Source organism: Rhinoderma darwinii, chromosome 1 (assembly GCF_050947455.1).
Source record: "Rhinoderma darwinii isolate aRhiDar2 chromosome 1, aRhiDar2.hap1, whole genome shotgun sequence".
NCBI lineage: Eukaryota > Metazoa > Chordata > Amphibia > Anura > Rhinodermatidae > Rhinoderma > Rhinoderma darwinii.
The window spans coordinates 538,788,801-538,810,448 of NC_134687.1; the positions used below are offsets into that span (position 1 = coordinate 538,788,801).

General features: G+C 44.3%; 1 protein-coding gene across 1 annotated transcript in view; it reads right to left on the reverse strand.

Moving 5' to 3' along the window:
- The window catches only part of ADGRV1 (adhesion G protein-coupled receptor V1), a 681,209-nt gene that overhangs the window by 68,463 nt on the left and 591,098 nt on the right, over positions 1-21,648 (reverse strand). The window contains exon 86 of the mRNA XM_075837359.1: positions 10,485-10,663. Within this exon, the coding sequence (XP_075693474.1) occupies positions 10,485-10,663 (179 nt within the window). The remainder of the gene's footprint in view (positions 1-10,484; positions 10,664-21,648) is intronic.

The following is a 21,648-nucleotide window of genomic DNA, read 5'->3' on the forward strand; positions in this document are numbered from 1 at the left end:
TATAGGCATCCAAACACCTGAACCATTTGACCCCAAATTTGGCACATAGGTACATCGGGTTTTTAGGAAGGTTTTCGTAAACATCCCAACCTTGCTGTTGTTTTCTACTATCAGCCATTATAGCAAATGTCTGTCTGTCGTCCTCTACAGGCACGGTCGGCCTTAGGGGTGTGTGAGCTGTACGAGTGCACAGGGCGCTGCACCCTCCCAGCATGTAGGGGTCCCCTTGATAAAGCTACACGCGAAATGCGCATCGGGGGGGGGGTTCTTCTGAGCCACTTGAATGCATTACTCTCTATGGGTAAGGCACTTTGCTTTGCTTTTGATACTTTGATGGGACTCTGTCCGCTAGCATCTCCAGTTGGGGAACTGCACGATCGGCAGATCATTTAAGATTTCTCCACCTAGATGTAACTGTGTATTTTACACATTAGCATATTCCTCCTTTATCTGTGGTCATGCCATTTAAAAACTCTGCTTTGTACATTTCACACTAGCATGAACAACATTTTTCACTTTTGACCATGTAATAGGCTATCCACTTGTCCCTGAGAGGGCATTGTTTCACATTGATTTGTTACATAAGTTAACATTTCCTCTTCAACTTTGTGTGATCCTGTTGCATCAGTAATGCTATCATTTGGTTACCTGTATATTTTATAGTGGCTCACATACAGTCAAATCCAGTTTTGGATACTCTGTATTTTTATATTGTCTATTTACGTGCATCAATAAAGAATTACAATTTCTATTTCCATACCATAATAGTATATGATTCCTGGTTCTCTTTTGTGTATATGTTGCTATTTTTGGAGTTTCTATTTCTTGACCTTTGGAGGTGTTATCTTGTACTTAAGAAATACCTAGCCACTTTACCTAGTTGCGTTGTGAGACTAATATTTGTTATTATCTGTACTGTGTATATATGTGCATGTGTGTGTATACAGGGTTACCATCAGGAATTCCTGGGCCCCATACAGCCAAGATATCTGGGCCCCCCCTTCATTACCGGGGGTGAGCTACGGAAAGTGTGGTACTCACGTTTTTACATTATACGCATTAACTGATTTTGGTGCTGACGTCAATTACAGCGAACGAAACCATGGAGCAGGCAGGGACCGGTTAATGCTCTGGATTTTGTTCTATTTAGCCAAATTGTATCCCACTGTATGGCATACAGAGGGATACGTCACCCGCGGAATGGCCCAGGGGCCACTCCTGAAGTCACTGTTCATGAATGGCAGTAATGTCTGGAGCTTTCCCAGGGCTGAAGCCTTCTACTAGTGCTCGTCCCAGGGACTTTGCGCTGTACCTGATGTCCATATAGGTAAAGTGACGTCAGAAGCTTTGCAAAGCCTGAGTACACGGCCGGAGCGTCCCCAGTGCTCTGGCCAGGGATTCCGGCCCTGGAGAATCCCCTGACGTCACTTTACATATATGAACTAAAAGAGAGAAATCAAAACACGGCCCCACATAGTGCAAATTACCCTGGAGATTTAGTAAGGACAGGAGAGAACATAAATTGCGCTCAGCTTAGAGTGTTCGTACTGGCAGGTACAACACTGGGAAAGTGCAGATAAAAAACGGGAATAGAGCTGCTGCCTGGTCCATAAAACGCAACATAGGTTGTTGCCAAAATACAAGCAAAGAGAGGGAAAAAAACAAGGACCAAGAACGGCACTACTAATAAGAGGAAATTATAAATGAACGGTGTTCATAAATTTAATTTAATAATAATTACAAGTAAGTCAGCTACGCTTGGCCTGATGAAGACGCCTGTTCGGCGTTGAAACGCGTAGCTGAAGTACTTGTAATTATTATTCAATTAAATTTATGAACACCGTTTATTTATAATTTCCTCTTATTAGCAGCTCCGTTTTTGGTCCTTGTTTCCCTCTCTTTACTTTACATATATGGAAAGTGATGTCAGGAGCTTTCCCAGGGACAAAGTCTACGGGCAGAGCACTTGTGATGCTCTGTCTGGGGACTCCGGCATTGGGAAGTTCCTGACGTCACTGTCCACATACTAATGTCAGGAGCGGTATACGTTTTTTTGTGGAATCTCTCAGGATGGAGTAGCAAAGTCTACTACACTATTCCATCCTTCAAAAATAAGGTATACCGACGTCTACCAGCCCGACGTAGGCTAAAAGGACGTAATGGAGTCCTATGAATTATCGTTTACGTTGTTTATAGTGTACGTAAGGAGATTTCCTGACTACACGATAAACTTAGGGCAACAACATGATGTGAAGGGGCCTTAAGGGAGGGGGAAGCGCTTGTGAGGATGTAAGGAGCTTTAATGCTCCGTTCTTACTTTGCCATTAAAGTTCAATGTGTTTTTCAACAGCAAAAATATGAGGCTTTCCCTTTGATTTCTGACGCAGATGTCCAACAAGCGTGTAGCAGATCCGCACGAGAATAAGCCCCTCTTCACACAGAGTTTTTTGCCGCATTTATTGCCGCGGAAACTGCGTTAAAAAATGGCCAAAATCGGAAAAAACGCTTGCGGGAAAAAGAAGTGACATGCCCTCTCTTTGGGCATTTCCATCTCTGACCTCAATGGGAGGCAGAGAAAGCCTGAAGGAATATCGAGGTAGATTTTTCTATTTGCAAAAAAACGTGTTAACAGTGGCTATGTCCCATTGTCATTCAAAGTTGCTTATCCTCGGCTTTTCCCAGCAAAATAAGTAACATGCTACTTATTGCTGTGGTGGATTTATTTTCATGGTGCGCACAAAAATACACATGGAAAATTTTTCGTAGCATGTGAACTGGTTTGCAGAAACCTTATATGAATGGGATGCAGAATCATCATTGCAATCTGTATCAAATCCAACATGTATGAACGGGGCCTTAGGGTGAGTTAAAAAAAACTCTGTTAGGCCAAATGCACACGATACTTATTAGGTGCAAATTTGTTGTGGGTATTTTAGTGCGGCAAATCCACAGTGTAATACAGTGCCAGCAAAGTAAATGAGATCAAGAAATCTCATCTACGTGTCGCATTTTCTGCAGAAAAATTGACCTGCGGTGCGTATTTAAAAATTTGCTACATGTCAATTTAACTTGTGTTTCCGCTTGTGAATTGTTTCTGACTAGTTTTAAAAATAAAATAAAATCTGCAGCATAAAACCTGCACCTATTTCCACATCAAAATGTAAAAACTGCACCTTAAGGCCTTATTCAGATGAACGGGAAAAACGTCCGTGCAACGTGCGTGATTTGCACGCGCCTTGCACGGACCTATATGTGTCTATGGGGCCGTGCTGACATGTCCGTGATTTTTCCTCAGCGTGAGTCCGCTGAAAAAAAGTCACGACATGTTCGTTCTTTCAGCTTTTTGCGCGCATCACGCACACATTGAAATCAATAGGTGCGTGAAAACCACGCATGCCGCACGGAAGTACTTCCGTGCGAACTGCGTGATTCGCGCAAGAGCTGTCAAAAGGATGAATGTAAACAGAAAAGCACCACGTGCTTTTCTGTTTACAAACATCCAAACGGAGTGTCTTTGAGATGAGCGAACCCGGACAACCGAACTGGTTTTGACCGAACCCGGCAAAAAAATTTCCGCTACGCGATGTCAGGAGATAGTCACTGTCCAGGGTGCTAAAAGAGTTAAACTGTTTCAACACCCTGGACAGTGACTTCCGATCACAATATATATGAACGTGTAAAAAAAAAAGAAGTTCTGACTTAACTCCCTGCTTCTTCCTCCAGTCTGACCTCCCGGGATGACAATTCAGTCCAAGTGACAGCTCCAGCCAATCACAGGCCAAGCACAGGCAGCAGCGGTCACATGGACTGCCGCGTCATCCAGGGAGGTGGGGCCGGATGTCAAGAGAGGCGCGTCACCAAGGACGCGTCACCAAGGCAACGGCCGGGAGGGAAGTTCTCGGTAAGTACAAACGTTTTGTTTTTTTTAACAGGTTGCTCGATATTGTGATCGGAATTCACTGTCGAGGGTGCTGAAAGAGTTAACTGCCGATCACTTAACTCTTTCAGCACCCTGGACAGTGACTATTTACTGACGTCGACTAGCCTCATCTCTATGATGGCGGCTGCGCAAAAATCACGCAGCCGCGCATCATACACGGATGACACACTGTCAAGTGGTTTGGCCCAGGGGACACTCCTGAAGTCACTGTTCCGCAAAAACGCCACGCTCGTGTGAATCCAGCCTCAAACGTATAAGAAAACGCACTATTAGGTGCAGATTTTACCTGCAGTTTTGATGTGAATTTTGTGCACCAAATTCCTCAATGTGTGCCATACAGAATTTGCTAGCGATTTACAGCAAATTAACCCTTTATATTGTAAAAGATGAAATATGTTACAATTCTGCAACACAATAGGCACGCAGACGATTTAAAAATCAGCAGCACGTCCCAAATTCCATGCAGATTTTTTTTCTGCTGCACGTGCATGAGGTTTTGACAAACCCCATTCACATGAGTTAGGGCTTATTCAGACTAACGTGTTAATTGTCCGTGTGAAAGACTTTTTTTTAGTGGCCATCACATGGCTGCATGTATTTCTTAGTAGACCCATAGGTGTTTAACCGCTGGGTCTTTGACTGAAGGTAATGTGGGTAAAAAACTAATAGGGCCCCAGCTAGGGATTCAGCTATTTGTTGTATGCCCAGCAAGGGTAGGGGTTAATAAGTTTCTTACCTCTGGCTGCTGCTCTTAGCCCCCTCCATCTGGGGAGAGGAGTTATGGTCCTTCTCCTTTCTCCCTCCTGCATAGTATATTTAAGGAGCTGTCTTCCGGGTCTCGGCCTCTTTTGGCTGTTACAATGCAATCTCCCTCCCTCCCGCCCCTTGTGAAATTAATGTTCAGTGTTATATTAAAAAAAGAAAAAATAATAATAAAAAATTGTACCATCGCAGGCATTCGTAGGTGCAGGGTAGCTGGTTTGCCTTGCGATTAGGAATACTTCAAAGTTGCATTGGCAAATGCCACTGCCTTCAGAGCGGGGGTTTTTCTACAATTGTATTGTGTGGTATTTTGCACTTTTCTTGTGTTTATTAATTTATGTTCTGTTCATGGGTGAAATGTTGTTTTGTCGCAGCTGGCGGTTTGGTAAGGTGAATTACTTACATGCCCACCTATGTTGGTAGGCCGGCATACGGGTGTTTACCTTAAAATGTTAAATTATATTTGTTATATTTATAATAAAAGCTGTGGCTGACCCCGAGTCAACCCACGTTAAAGGAACGTTCATGTTGTCCTGTGTCAAGTTACTATTAGGATATCCCTAGCTATGTTATCTAAGGGTTATGGTATACATGCAGTCATGGGGCTATTCACATGGTCGTTGCTTTAACGGACCGTGTGAAGGGCCTGTAAAAAAAATAGGACATGTGCTATTTTTGTCCATTTTCAGGGATCCCTCAATAGACCCAAGTCTATGAGGGATCTGTGAAAACAGGTCCCGCACGAGTGCAAATCAGCCGTTAAAAACCGCAGTTATTCACGGCTGATTTCACACACGTTCGTCTGAATATAGCCTTATATTGTAATTTGCAGTGAATTTTCAGTGCACAATCCGCACCAAAAATAGGAGACAAGTAAGTGGCCTAATTCAGACGTCCATGTTCGGTCTGTTGTATACGGACCGTGTATCGGCCATATTTCCCAGATCGACCACAGTTCAGGGTGTCGGGTTTCTAGCATCACAGTTATCTATAATCATTGGAGTCCCTCACTTCACGTGGGAATACTATCCCCGGTCCTATACTGAAAATATCATTACAGTATGGGACAGTATACCCGCGGAGAGACAGGGACTCCTAGCAGCATTGATAACTGTGATGCTAGGAGTCCGGCAGCCTGAACTGTGGTCAGCCTGGGAAATACGGCCAATACATGCTCCTTATATCACGGACCGAACACGGCCGTCTGAATAAGGCCTTAGTCTAGTTACACAGTGCGGTCACATCACATTTTTAGCAAAATTGCAGCAAAAACGTGAGTTGACTGCACTGTGAGAATATAGCTTACAACGGTATTTTTTCATGTTTTGTATACTTTTTCTATAGAATTTTCATAATCGCGGCACAAATCACGTGGTTTTGCAGCAATTTTTATATAATGTGCCATTTTTGCAGCGATTGCAAAAATCGAGGCAAAAAAAACGCTAGGGAAACGAAAAAAAAAAACAAACCTTTTAACATACTTTTATGTATTCTACAAGTGGGGTCAGGAAGAATGGGAAGCAGGATGGAGTGGGCGGGGGGGCTCCTATTTTTTCATCATTGTGGCCAGGCCCCTGATGGCAGTACCAGTAGTATGATGACAGCCCTGAGTGTATATATGGGTCTGTATGTGAACGTGTCTTTGTGCTTGTATATATGTGCCTTTTATGTATTTGTATATGTTCCAGTGTGTGTATGTATAATATATATATATACATATATATATATATATATATATATATATATATATATATATATATATATATATATATATATATATCTGTATATCTATTTTTTTCCATTTATGTATGTGTGTATATATACATCCCATAAAGTGTGTGTATATATATATATATATATAAATATATATATATATATATATATAGTGAAGGAAATAAGTATTTGATCCCTTGCTGATTTTGTAATTTTACCAGTAAGCGATAGATTATATATAAAAAAAAAAACACATAGTCAAAATTATATATATTTATTTGCATTGTGCACAAAGAAATAAGTGTTTGATCCCCTACCAACCATTAAGAGTTCAGCCTCCTCCAGACCAGTTACACGCTCCAAATCAACTTGGTGCCTGCATTAAAGACAGCTGTCTTAAATGGTCACCTGTATAAAAGACTCCTGTCCACAGACTCAATTAATCAGTCTGACTCTAACCTCTACAACATGGGCAAGACCGAAGAGCTTTCTAAGGGTATGTGCACACACACTATTCACGTCCGTAATTGACGGACGTATTTCGGCCGCAAGTACCGGACCGAACTCAGTGCAGGGAGCCGGGCTCCTAACATCATAGTTATGTACGATGCTAGGAGTCCCTGCCTCGCTGCAGGACAACTGTCCCGTACTGTAATCATGTTTACAGTACGGGACAGTTGTCCTGCAGCGAGGCAGGGACTCCTAGCATCGTACATAAGTATGATGCTAGGAGCCCGGCTCCTTGCACTGTGTTCGGTCCGGGACTTGCGGCCGAAATACGTCCGTCAATTGCGGACGTAATTAGTGTGTGTGCACATACCCTAAGGATGTCAGGGACAAGATCATAGACCTGCACAAGGCTGGAATGGGCTACAAAACCATAAGTAAGACGCTGGGTGAGAAGGAGACAACTGTTGGTGCAATAGTAAGAAAATGGAAGACATACAAAATGACTGTCAATCGACATCGATCTGGGGCTCCATGCAAAATCTCACCTCGTGGGGTATCCTTGATCCTGAGGAAGGTGAGAGCTCAGCCAAAAACTACACGGGGGGAACTTGTTAATGATCTCAAGGCAGCTGGGACCACAGTCACCAAGAACACCATTGGTAACACATTACGCCGTAATGGATTAAAATCCTGCAGTGTCCGCAAGGTCCCCCTGCTCAAGAAGGCACATGTACAGGCCCATCTGAAGTTTGCAAATGAACATCTGGATGATTCTGAGAGTGATTGGGAGAAGGTGCTGTGGTCAGATGAGACTAAAATTGAGCTCTTTGGCATTAACTCAACTCGCCGTGTTTGGAGGAAGAGAAATGCTGCCTATGACCCAAAGAACACCGTCCCCACTGTCAAGCATGGAGGTGGAAACATTATGTTTTGGGGGTGTTTCTCTGCTAATGGCACAGGACTACTTCACCGCATCAATGGGAGAATGGATGGAGCCATGTACCGTCAAATCCTGAGTGACAACCTCCTTCCCTCCACCAGCACATTAAAAATGGCTCGTGGCTGGGTCTTCCAGCACGACAATGACCCGAAACATACAGCCAAGGCAACAAAGGAGTGGCTCAAAAAGAAGCACATTAAGGTCATGGAGTGGCCTAGCCAGTCTCCAGACCTTAATCCCATAGAAAACTTATGGAGGGAGCTGAAAATCCGAGTTGCCAAGCGACAGCCTCGAAATCTTAATGATTTACAGATGATCTGCAAAGAGGAGTGGGCCAAAATTCCATCTAACATGTGTGCAAACCTCATCGTCAACTGCAAAAAACGTCTGACTGCTGTGCTTGCCAACAAGGGATTTGCCACCAAGTATTAATGTAAAGGATCTGCCAGGCACAGCTTCTGTGTCAACGCCCATAGGTAATCAGTCTGCACCTGCTTCTATGTCTGTGAGACTGACTCCATCTTCCACCACTCAGGATGGCAGGCTTAGGAGTGGGAGAGCCTATCACAGCCTGGCCAGACAGAGCTAGCTCCCGCCCTCTGTCTATTTATACCTGCCTTTCCTGTTCATCCTTGCTTGTGATTCTTCTCGTTTGGTTTCCTGGCCCTGCTGCAGCTTCTGAACTATTTGACCCTGCTTCATATTGACCCTGGCTTACTGACTAATCTCCTGCTCTGCGTTTGGTACCTCATACACTCCTGGTTTGACTCGGCTTGTTCACTACTCTCCTGCTGTGCGTTTGGTACCTCGTACACTCCTGGTTTGACTCGGCTCGTTCACCACTCTTGTTGCTCACGATGTTGCCGTGGGCAACTGCCCCATTTCCCTTAGCTTCTGTGTACCCTTGTCTGTTTGTCTGTCGTGCACTTATTGAGCGTAGGGACCGTCACCCAGTTGTACCCCGTCGCCTAGGGCGGGTCGTTGCAAGTAGGCAGGGACTGAGTGGCGGGTAGATTAGGGCTCACTGTCTGTTTCCCTACCCCCATCATTACAATTAAGTCTTGTTTGCCATATGGATCAAATACTTATTTCTCTGTGCACAATGCAAATAAATATATATAATTTTGACAATGTGATTTTCTGTTTTTTTTTAAATATAATCTATCTCTTACTGGTAAAGTTAACCTAGCCTAAAAATTCTAGACTGTTCATGTCTTTGACAGTGGGCAAACTTACAAGATCAGCAAGGGATCAAATACTTATTTCCTTCACTGTATATGTATACATACATATATATATATATATATATATATATATATATATATATATATATATATTTGCCTGTTTGTCTAAATATTTATGTGCGGTATATATGTTCCAGTATGTGCGTGTATATACATGTGGTTAATTTTTGGTTTGTGGAGGACAGCAATAGAGAGCGCCATCCAACTTAAGGCCGGCCCTGTCTATAGGCATCCAAACACCTGAACTATTTGACCCCAAATTTAGCACATAGGTACATCAGGTGTTCAGGAAGGTTTTCATAGATGTCCCAACCATGCTGTTATTCTCTGTTATCAGCCATTATCACGATCCAATACTATAAAAGCGAATACAGACATTCACTTTTATAGAAAAGATGTTTTATCTGGCAGTAGCAGATTGTGCACATTACAAGATAATCCAAGATGGGAAGGCGCAGTGGAGCGGTTACCATAGCAACCAATCAGATTACTGATGTCCAGGAGGAAAGCTGAATTACTAGCTGCAGAGACTCCTCTTGCCCAACTGCAAGCTGATTAAATGTATCATACTGCTGCTCGAGCTGCTGAAACTCCTCAGCAAACTCGGGCTTTCTCAGAAACTGCCAATGTTGTTAATCAACAGGCTCTGTCACAATCTTATGACTTATTTCCTACCATTTTAGCTGTTAGGTATTTAGGAAGTTAAAATTGAAATAAACAGTGTGTAACTGCTGGGGTGCATAGGGCTACAAGTGATTTCCCCAGAAATCATGAAAATATGAGGGCATGGATTAGACTCCTGGGCATCCTTGGAACAAATCCAACGAACACACAAACAGACAGACCGTCACGTTATACCCGGGCAGCGCTGGTTGCTTTTTCTAGTTATTTATATTATAAGTACTTGTAGTGAACTCACATCCCCAATTTTTCAAAACCTCTCAGAAGGATGTCTTGTAGGAAGTTAGTAGATACTCTAGGAAAGGAACATGGCCTCTCCAAAATGCATACAGATTAAGTTGTTGTTATTTTTTTATGGGGTGAATTTAGGCACATTCAAATCTGCTTTAATACATCAAAGGGGAAAAAAAGCTAGAAAAAGAACATTTTGATTCAGTTTTGCAATGTTCTGTCATGCTGCTGGAACATGAGATTACATTCGTTCTGAGTCCCCCAACCACTGCCCTGAGGAAGGGGGTACCGGCACTCTGCAAATGACCAGACCCCCTTCTGCTTTAATCAGCCTACAAATGCATTTTTATGAAGAGCACATAAACCCATTAATTTCAGTGGAGCAATCATCAGTCCCATATAAGAAGATACTTCAGGCCCCTCTTAAATTGTGAATCAAGCAACTGCTTTCCAATGAGGCAATAGAAGAAAATTGTAAATAACTTTTTCTTTGCATTAAACTTTTACATTTACGAAAACTTACATGTCTCCATGGACCAATCCATAAATCTCGGTTATGTTCTTATGGTAGATACTTTTAAGAATGACTAGGTGTAGAACAACAACAACTGCAGGAAGACCCCATCCTAGTACAAAGAAGATCAAATGCCGTCGTTCTGCGTGCTCATCATTCATCACCAGAACGTACCAAAAATTAACTGCCTGAAAAATAATAACACAATATCAACAGTGAGACTTTCTAAAGACAATAAAGAATAAAACACATCTAAATACATATATAAAGAAATAAGTAAATTTAATAATACAAGGATATTAACAATTCAAGGGGTTTCCCAGGCATACACATTGATGGCCTATCCTTAAGCAATTTTCTTTATGCACTTGATAATCATACGTTACAAAGAAATGTCCTGCTTTTGCATAGCTTGTTAGACCAGCACAGATGGCTCATATAAACATTCTATGTGAGCCATTTTGAGCCTAACAAAAAACACTGATCACAGCAAAAGATGCAGGGTGCTCAGCTGAGTGCTTATGCACATTAGTCTCAGCGTCGGTGGGGTCTCAGCTCCCGGACCACGACCAATGAAAACCCAGGGGCGTAGCTAGGGGGGGCAGGCGGGGCTTGTGCCCCGGGTGCAGCTTAGAGGGGGGCGCCAGCGCCACCTCCTCCTGCACTATAATTGTACCTGTGTCGCAAGGACACAGGTACAATTAGAAGCAATGAATGACCATTCAGCGCCTTTCCACGAATGAAGCGACTGGTACCTTTTGTACCAGTGAAGCTTCCGTCGATGAAAGGCGCTGACTGACTGACAGGCAAAGTCATCCTGCCCAGCCAATCAGCGCCTTTCATAGACGCTGCGTTCAACCCCCTGGAGACCTGCGCAGAAGAGAGCAGGTCTCCATGGCTGCCGGACGGCGTGGGAGCGGGAATAAGGTGAGTTTGAATAGTTTTTATTTTTTAATTTTTTAATTTGTAATAAAAGCGTGCGGCTGTATCTACAAGGGGGACTTTGTCTACACGGGGGGAGCTTTATCTACAAGGGGGACTTTGTCTACATGGGGGGGGCTTTATCTACGGGGGGTGACTATCTACAGGGGGGGCTATATACTGGGGTGGGCTATCTATGGAGCACCATATAAAGGGGTGGGCTATAGCTACAGGGGGGGCTATATAGTATATTGCCCCGTGTAGATATAGCCCACCCCTCTAGATATAGCCCACCCCTGTAGATATAGTCCCCCTGTATATAGCCCCCTGTAGATATAGCCCACCCCTCTATATAGCCCCCCTCTATATAGCCCCCCTGTAGATATAGCCCACCCCTGTAGATATAGTCCCCCTGTATATAGCCCCCTGTAGATATAGCCCCCCCCTGTAGATATAGCCCACCCCTGTAGATATAGCCCACCCCTGTAGATATAGCCCCCCCTGTAGATATAGCCCCCCTGTAGATATAGCCCCCCCTGTAGATATAGCCCCCCTGTAGATATAGCCCACACCTGTAGATATAGTCCCCCTGTAGATATAGCCCCCCTGTAGATATAGCCCCCTGTAGATATAGCCCACCCCTCTATAAAGCCCCCTGTAGATATAGCCCACCCCTGTAGATATAGTCCCCCTGTAGATATAGCCCACCCCTGTAGATATAGCCCCCCTGTGGATATAGCCCCCCTGTAGATATAGCCCACCCCTGTAGATATAGTCCCCCTGTATATAGCCCACCCCTGTATATAGCCCACCCCTGTATATAGCCCACCCCTGTATATAGCCCACCCCTGTAGATATGGTCCCCCTGTAGATATGGTCCCCCTGTAGATATGGTCCCCCAGTAGATATAGCCCACCCCTGTATATAGTCCCCCTGAAGATTTAGTCCCCCTGTAGATATAGTCCCCCTGTAGATATAGCCCACCCCTGTATATAGTCCCCCTGTAGATATAGCCCACCCCTGTATATAGTATCCCACATATAGCTCCCCCTATAGTGCACCACAGAAAGCCCATCCCTGTATATAGCACCCTTGTACATATAGTCCACCCCTGTATATAGTGCTCCACAGATAGCCCACCCCTGTATATAGTATATACAGGGGTGGGCCATCTGTGGAGCACTACATACAGGGGTGGACTATCTAGTGGAGTACTATATACAGGGGTGGACTATATGTACAAGAGGGCTATATACAGGGGTGGGCTATCTGTGAAACACTATATACAGGGGTGGACTATATGTGGAGCAATATATACAGGGGTGGGCTATATCTACAGGGGGGCTACATACATGGTTGGGCTATCTGTGGAGCACTATATACAGGGGTAGGCAATATCTACAGGGGGGCTATATACGGGGTTGGGCTATATCTACAGGGGGGCTATATACAGGCGTGGGCTATCTGTAGAGCACTATATACATTGGGCTATATACAGGGTTGGGCTATACGTGGAACACTATATACAGGGGGCTATATACAGGGTTGGGCTATACGTGGAGCACTATATACAGGGCTGGCCTATATCTACAGGGGGCTATATACAGGGGTGGGCTATCTGTAGAGCACTATAGGGGGAGTTATTTGTGGGACACTATATACAGGGGTGGGCTATATGGGGGCACTATCTACAGGGGGCTCTATGGCAGGCACTATCTACAGGGGGCACAGTGTGTGTGTGGGACACGGTGTATGGTGCTATTATAATTGTAGGTGCAGTGTATGGTGCTATTATATTTAGGGGCGTAATGTGTGGTACAATGATAACTTTATATTTATTTATAGGTGCAGAAATGTTGGTAAAGTGAGAAGCTGAAGACATGTGAGCGGCAAACTGCAGAAATGGTCTGTGACCGGGAGAAGTCATCATAGAGGTCTGGACCGGATGGAGAAAAAGAACTAGAATCTGAGACGTCACCGGTGAGTCACTTAATGTAAATGTTTATTCTGCCTCTAATCAGTAATGTAGTCACTGTGTGATCTGCAGCGAGATGATGGGTGGAATGATGATGATAAGATTTATTTTTTGTGAAAGAGCAACTCCCAGCATATCCTTACCATTGTTCGAGCCACGCTGGGAGCTGTAGTTTTACGCCGTACACACCTATACAGCAGGGGTTGCACTAAATTGAGCTGTATTTGTGCTGGTGCTATAAATATGTACTGAGCTTTGTTCTGGCACTGTATATATGTACTGAGCTTTGTTCTGGTGTTGTGTATAGAACCATATTGCTTGTAAAATGTACAAATGTTTTTATGCTCGCGTTACATAAAAAGAAATGACACGTCGATTGGTAGAGAAAACAAACACGACAAGGGAAAGAGGTTGGGGGGGGGGGGCGCCAAACTGAATCTTTGCCCCGGGTGCTGGAGAACCTAGCTACGCCTCTGGAAAACCTCTGACATGTCTATATGATATATCAAAAGTTTTTTTTCAATTACAGTTACTCTTTAAATAACAAACTGCTCATATAATGTTCTTGCTAGAGTGCTCACTTTTCAGGAGTGATTCTACAGGAGAAATCAAATACGAATGACCTTTCTACATGAGAATTGTCCATAGTTCCCTTCCCACTACTAGTCTAACTAGAGAAGTCTATCATCTAGATTGTTGTAAATGACTGTAGCCTGCTATTGGATTAAAATTGAAATTTGCAAAACGAATCAAAAAGTTTCAGACTTGTTTTCATAGGTTCACTACATTTGTATTGCTTAAAGAGGCTCTGTCGCCAGATTTTGCAACCCCTATCTGCTATTGCAGCAGATAGGCGCTGCAATGTAGATTACAGTAACGTTTTTATTTTTTAAAAACGAGCATTTTTGGCCAAGTTATGGCCATTTTTGTATTTATGCAAATGAGGCTTGCAAAAGTACAACTGGGCGTGTTGAAAAGTAAAATTACAACTGGGCGTGTATTATGTGCGTACATCGGGGCGTGTTTACTACTTTTACTAGCTGGGCGTTCTGATGAGAAGTATCATCCACTTCTCTTCAGAACGCCCAGCTTCTGGCAGTGCAGATCTGTGACGTCACTCACAGGTCCTGCATCGTGTCGGCCACATCGGCACCAGAGGCTACAGTTGATTCTGCAGCAGCATCAGCGTTTGCAGGTAAGTAGCTACATCGATTTACCTGCAAACGCCGATGCTGCTGCAGAATCATCTATAGCCTCTGGTGCCGATGTGTCCTCGCTCGTCTGGCACGATGCAGGACCTGGGGAAGTGACGTCACAGCGTGATCTCTCGAGAACACGGCTGTGTCTGCACTGCCAGAAGCTGGGCGTTCTGAAGAGAAGTGGATGATACTTCTATACACAACGCCCAGCTAGTAAAAGTAGTAAACACGCCCCGATGTACGCACATAATACACGCCCAGTTGTACTTTTACTTTTCAACACGCCCAGTTGTACTTTTGCAAGCCTCATTTGCATAAATACAAAAATGGTCATAACTTGGCCAAAAATGCTCGTTTTAAAAAAACAAAAACGTTACTGTAATCTACATTGCAGCGCCTATCTGCTGCAATAGCAGATAGGGGTTGCAAAATCTGGTGACAGAGCCTCTTTAATGGTAATTGGCTGAGAATTTCTCACACATGAAAATGTAAATATGAGGAATTGATACACAAACTGAGAAATATAGCAAGAGATTTATGCCACTTTAGTGGCAGAAAATATAGCACGTTTTGGGGCACGCTTTTTTGCACCAAAATTTGAGACTTTTTACCGCTTTTGCCGCTTTCCCAAAAAGTGGGTAGTGCTTAGCAGACAGGAAGGCTGCTAAGCACTATAATATACTATAATATACTATAAATGACACCAGAAATTGGTGTGAATTATAGCGGAAATCTACAACAGCTCGTAGACTAAGGGCCATAGTATATTACAAAATGTTATATCATACGAGGAAAATGCTTTTTTTGCTGAGGCTGGAATACCACTTTAAAATACAAAACATTAAAAAAAGAATTTTTATGTTTTAAATCATAAGTCTATAAATACATAAAGGATTTGCCTTAAATTCATGTTGAGCTTTGTTCATATTTGCCATATGTTGTATACACACTCAGGAAATGAAGAATCTTTCACAATTTAAAAAATCAAACATTCACATATTTGATTCCACATCCCACACAAACTCTGTTAAACAATCTTATGTAATAAACAGCCCACTTTGTGCAATATATAGTACAATTATCATAAAAACAATATATAGTATATATAGTACAAGAATATTGTATAATGTTGTTGTTTTTTAAATCAGAGGTCTGCAACATTTTAACAAACCTGGAAGGTATTAGGTGGCATTGTGCCACACTAGGCATCAAGTCTATTAAAGGTATTATCAAATTTAAGTAAATATTACAATCATTAACAGAATACAGCCAGTCATGAAAAAATAAAAAAATTCAACAAGCGAATAGAAAAGATACATGTGTTAAAATTCGACTGGCAGTGATATAGTTCTGGTGCAAAGTCTAGTATGACAGCAGTGGGCATGGTGCAAAAGGCCTGTTATTTGACCCCGACCTTGTGACCAAGTGACAATGATATAGTTCTCAGTCTAGTGGTAAATGTCAATTTACATATTTCTGACGCTGGTGTAAAGTTTTATTAACACTATTAAATTCCAATTTCATTTGTGCACACTAGTATCTGCAGCTATGCAAATGCAAGGGGCCCAAGAGACCAATGTAGCTCCAGAGTGACCGGTTGGGGAATTTTTCTTTATAAATTATAGTCAAGGGCATATATACCATAGAGGCAAACCAGGTGGCTGCTCTGGGGCCCTTGAAAAGAGGGGTCCCAGCGCTTGTTGGTTCCAACCCTTCTCCTATTGGGTGTTGAAAACCTCTGCAGTTCTTACCTCTCCAGAGGAACTAAATTCTTAGCAAGAAAGCTGATGGGGAATTGGCCCAAGGGTCATAAAAAGAGTATGGAGGGCTAAACAGGCATCAGTTCCTTTTGTTCAGGGTGACAAAAACGCAACATAAGGAGGGCCCATTTTAATCTTTTCAACTAAACCCCCTCTCTTTTATGTTTACCACTGATTAAAGCATATTAGTCCGACTGAGGTCTTAAAAAAAGGTATCTCTATGATCCCACCTGCTCATATGATCAAACTCATCAACACAGTTGAATTTTTTTTTATTTAAAGAGTTGTCTCTGCCAGGTATAGACAGACCTTGTGGATTTCATTCACCATCTGGATCGATAGTGGTAAATAAGTATGTGTGTGTGTGCATATATGTGAACATTGATGTAGATTGTGATCCTCACAAGGTCCCTATGACAACACTGTACCTGACAGAAATAAGAGCAGGGGATGTCATCAACGCTTTCTCAGTAGTGCAGCCTCATACTTTGGGTCTTGCACGGAAAGCAATCATATCTCAGAATAGAAATAAGATATTAACAAAGGATTTTTACATTTTTAATAACACACTTATATAATCAACTTGTAAAAGGACTACTTTATTTAGTCTTCCATCACTGGCTATAAAGATATGTGTAATGACAGGGATAGGGAAACAGACAAGTGAGCCCTAATCTACCCGCCACTCAGTCCCTGCCTACTTGCAACGACCCGCCCTAGGCGACGGGGTACAACTGGGCGACGGTCCCTACACTCAGTAAGTGCACGACAGACAACCAGACAAGGAAACACAGAACAAAGAGAAACGGGGCAGTTGCCCACGGTAACACCTTGAGCAACAAGAGTAGTCAGTAAGTCAGGGTCAATACGAAGCAGGGACAAGTAGTTCAAGAATCTGCAGCAGGGCCAGGAAACCAACAGAGAAGAATCACAAGCAAGGAGGAACAGGAAAGGCAGGTATAAATAGACAGAAGGCGGGAGCTAGCTCCGTCTGGCCAGGCTGTGATAGGCTATCCCACTCCTAAGCCTGCCATCCTGAGTGGTGGAAGATGGAGTCAGTCTCACAGACATAGAAGCAGGTGCAGACTGATTACCTATGGGCGTGGATACAGAAGCTGTGCCTGGCAGATCCTTAACAGTACACCCCCTTTTATGAGGGGCCACCGGACCCTTTCTAGATGGACCTGGTTTATTGGGGAAACGAAGGTGGAACCTCCTGACCAATACCCCAGCGTGAACATCCCGGGCGGGTACCCAAGTCCTCTCCTCAGGCCCGTATCCTCTCCAATGGACCAGGAACTGGAGGGAGCCTTGGACCATCTTGCTGTCCACAATCTTGGCCACCTCTAATTCTACCCCCTCAGGGGTGAGAACGGGGACAGGAGGTTTCCTCGAGGGAGCCAAGGACGGGGGGCAGCGTTTAAGGAGGGAGGCATGAAACACGTCATGTACTCGAAAAGATGGGGGCAACTCCAGTCGGAAGGAGACAGGATTGAGGACTTCAATGACCTTGTACGGCCCTATAAATCGGGGAGCAAACTTCTTGGACGGGACTTCAAGGCGCAAGTTCTTTGACGATAGCCACACCAGATCCCCGACCATAAACAAGGGGTTAGCAGAACGTCTTCTATCTGCCTGAGTTTTTTGTATTCTCTGGGACGCCTCTAGGTTCTTCTGAAGCTGGGCCCAGACTGTGCACAGTTCCCGATGAACGACCTCTACCTCGGGATTGTTGGAACTACCAGGTGAAATGGAGGAGAACCGTGGATTAAACCCAAAATTACAGAAAAAGGGGGAGACCCCTGACAAGTTACTGACCCGGTTATTAAGGGAAAATTCAGCGAGGGGAATGAATGAGACCCAATCATATTGACAGTCAGAGATAAAACACCTTAAATATTGTTCTAGAGACTGATTAGTCCTCTCAGTTTGGCCATTAGTTTCAGGATGGAAGGCAGAGGAGAAGGACAGATCAATCTCCAACTTTTTACAGAAGGCTCTCCAAAACAAAGAAACAAATTGTACCCCTCTGTCAGAAACAATATTGACAGGGACCCCATGGAGACGCAGGATGTGCTTGACAAACAATGTAGCTAACGTCTTAGCATTGGGTAGTTTTTTGAGGGGCACAAAGTGGCACATCTTACTGAAGCGGTCTATTACAACCCACGCCACCGACTTGCCTTGAGATGGAGGCAAATCGGTGATAAAATCCATGGAGATATGGGTCCAAGGTCTCTGGGGAATGGGCAAAGAACGTAGTAAGCCCGCTGGTCGGGACCTGGGAGTCTTGGACCTAGCAGAAACCTCACAAGCGGCGACGTAGGCCTTAACGTCTTTTAGGCAATCGAGGCCACCAATAGTTTCTGGCAATGAGGTGCTTGGTACCCAGGATGCCTGGATGACCAGATAGTGCGGAGTCATGATTTTCCCTAAGTACCCTTAGCCGGAATTGCAGGGGAACAAACAGCTTGTTCTCAGGAAGGTTCCCGGGAGCTGAACCTTGATCAGCAGCAATTTCAGAGACTAAATCAGAATCAATAGAGGAAATGATTATACCTGGAGGCAAAATACAAGCAGGATCTTCCTCCGAAGAATGGCTGGCCATGAAGCTACGCGACAGTGCATCAGCCTTAATATTTTTAGACCCAGCCCTATAGGTAACAAAAAAAAATGAATCTGGTAAAAAATAACGCCCATCGAGCTTGTCTCGGGTTTAGCCTCCGGGCCGATTCTAGGAAAACCAGATTCTTGTGGTCGGTAAGGACCGTTACCTGGTGCCTAGCCCCCTCCAGGAAGTGGCGCCACTCTTCAAATGCCCATTTAATGGCTAAGAGTTTGTGGTTGCCAATATCATAGTTACTCTCAGTGGGCGAAAACTTCCTGGAGAAGTAGGCACAGGGACGGAGATGGGTGAGGGAGCTGGTACCCTGGGACAAGACACCCCCCACTCCCACCTTGGACGCGTCAACCTCCACGATAAATGGCTCCATTTGGTTGGGCTGAACCAACACCGGGGCTGAGATAAAGCACTTCTTAAGGGCCTCAAAATCCTGGACAGCCTCAGGAGGCCAGTGGAGGAGATCAGCACCCTTGCGAGTGAGGTCCGTAAGAGACTTAGCGATGACCGAGAAGTTAGCAATAAATCTCCTGTAATAATTAGCGAACCCCAAAAAGCACTGTAACGCCTTCAGGGAGGCAGGTTGGACCCATTCCGCCACAGCCTGGACCTTGGCGGGGTCCATGCGGAATTCATGAGGAGTGAGGATTTGACCCAAAAATGGTATCTCCTGCACCCCAAACACACATTTTTCGGTCTTCACAAACAGTTTGTTTTCCCGAAGGACCTGGAGCACCTTCCTGACATGCTCAATGTGGGAGGACCAGTCCTTGGAAAACACAAGTATGTCATCAAGGTACACTACAAGAAATACCCCCAGGTAATCTCTTAAAATCTCATTTATGAAATTCTGGAAGACCGCGGGAGCATTACACAACCCAAAGGGCATGACGAGGTATTCGAAATGACCTTCGGGCGTGTTAAACGCAGTCTTCCACTCATCCCCCTCTTTGATGCGGATAAGGTTATACGCCCCCCCGTAGATCAAACTTAGAGAACCATTGGGCCCCCTGAACCTGATTAAAGAGATCAGGAATCAAAGGAAGGGGATACTGATTCCTTACAGTGACCTTATTCAAGTTACGGTAGTCAATGCATGGCCTAAGACCACCATCCTTCTTCCCTACGAAGAAGAAGCCAGCACCTACCGGAGAAGTAGAGGGGCAAATGTAACCCTTGGCCAGGCATTCCTGGATATACTCTCTCATGGCTTCACGTTCGGGACAAGAGAGATTAAATATCCTACCCTTAGGGAGCTTAGCTCCTGGTACCAAATCGATAGCGCAATAGGAGGTAACACTTCAGAGGCCTCCTTAGAGAAAATATCAGCGAAGTCCTGAACAAACTCAGGTAGCGTGTTCACCTCCTCAGGGGGAGAAATAGAATTAACAGAAAAACATGACGTCAAGCATTCATTACCCCATTTGGTAAGATCCCCTGTATTCCAGTCAAACGTGGGATTATGCAACTGCAACCAGGGAAGGCCTAAACCCAAATCGGACGATAATCCCTGCATCAACAGTACAGAGCACTGCTCCAAATGCATGGAGCCAACAAGGAGTTCAAAAACAGGGGTATCCTGTGTAAAATAACCATTAGCAAGAGGAGTGGAGTCGATACCCACTACCGGGACAGGTTTAGGCAAATCTATCAAAGGCATGGCTAGAGACATAGCAAAATCCACAGACATGATATTAGCAGATGACCCTGAATCCACGAAGGCACTGCCGGTAGCAGACCTACCACCAAAAGAGACCTGAAAGGGAAGCAAGATTTTATTACGTTTCATATTTACGGGAAATACCTGTGTGCCCAAGTGACCTCCCCGATGAGAACTTAGGCGCAGAATTTTTCCGGCTTCTTATTCTTACGCCTAGGACAGGTGTTCACTTGATGCTTGTCATCCCCACAATAGAAGCAGAGACCATTCTTCCTGCGGAACTCTCTACGTTGTTGGGGGGACACGGAGGCCCCGAGTTGCATAGGTACCTCCGAGTCTTCCGTGGAAGAACGAAGCAACGGAACCTCGGGAGGCATCATGGGGGAGTCAGAGGAGAAAACACATAAACGTTCACGTTGTCGTTCCCTGAGACGTCGGTCAAGTCGTACCGTAACTATAATGCAAGGGGTTTTGTAATACAACATGCAATAGCAAATAGGCAAAATTATACTCAAGTAATGTTCGAATCCGCATCTCTTGCTTGAATTTTTCTGGACTTCGGTGATCTCATTTTTCCCACTGTCGACCATGGAGTGATCTGAGGTAAATTCGGTAGATGCAGATCTATGTGTATTTGCATCCATGAAGGAATATCAATCTGTGCAATACCGAGCTTTTCCCATGCGTCCTGCAGATCTTCTGGCGTATGAATTAAAATCCATTTTCCGTTTTTTGAGAACAGCCAAACCGAAGGGATACTGTAAAGGATCTGCCAGACACAGCTTCTGTGTCGACGCCCGTGGTTAATCAGTCTGCACCTGCTCCTAAGTCTGATAGAGTGACTCGATCTGCTACCACTCAGGCTGGGAGGCTGAGGAGTGGGAGAGCCTATCACAGCCTGGCCAGACAGAGCTAGCTCCCGCCCTCTGTCTATTTATACCTTCATTTCCTGCTCCTCCTTTGCCTGTGATTCTGTCTGGGTTCCTGGCTCTGATGCTCCTGCTAGTACTATTTACCTCTGCTTCTAATTGACCCTGG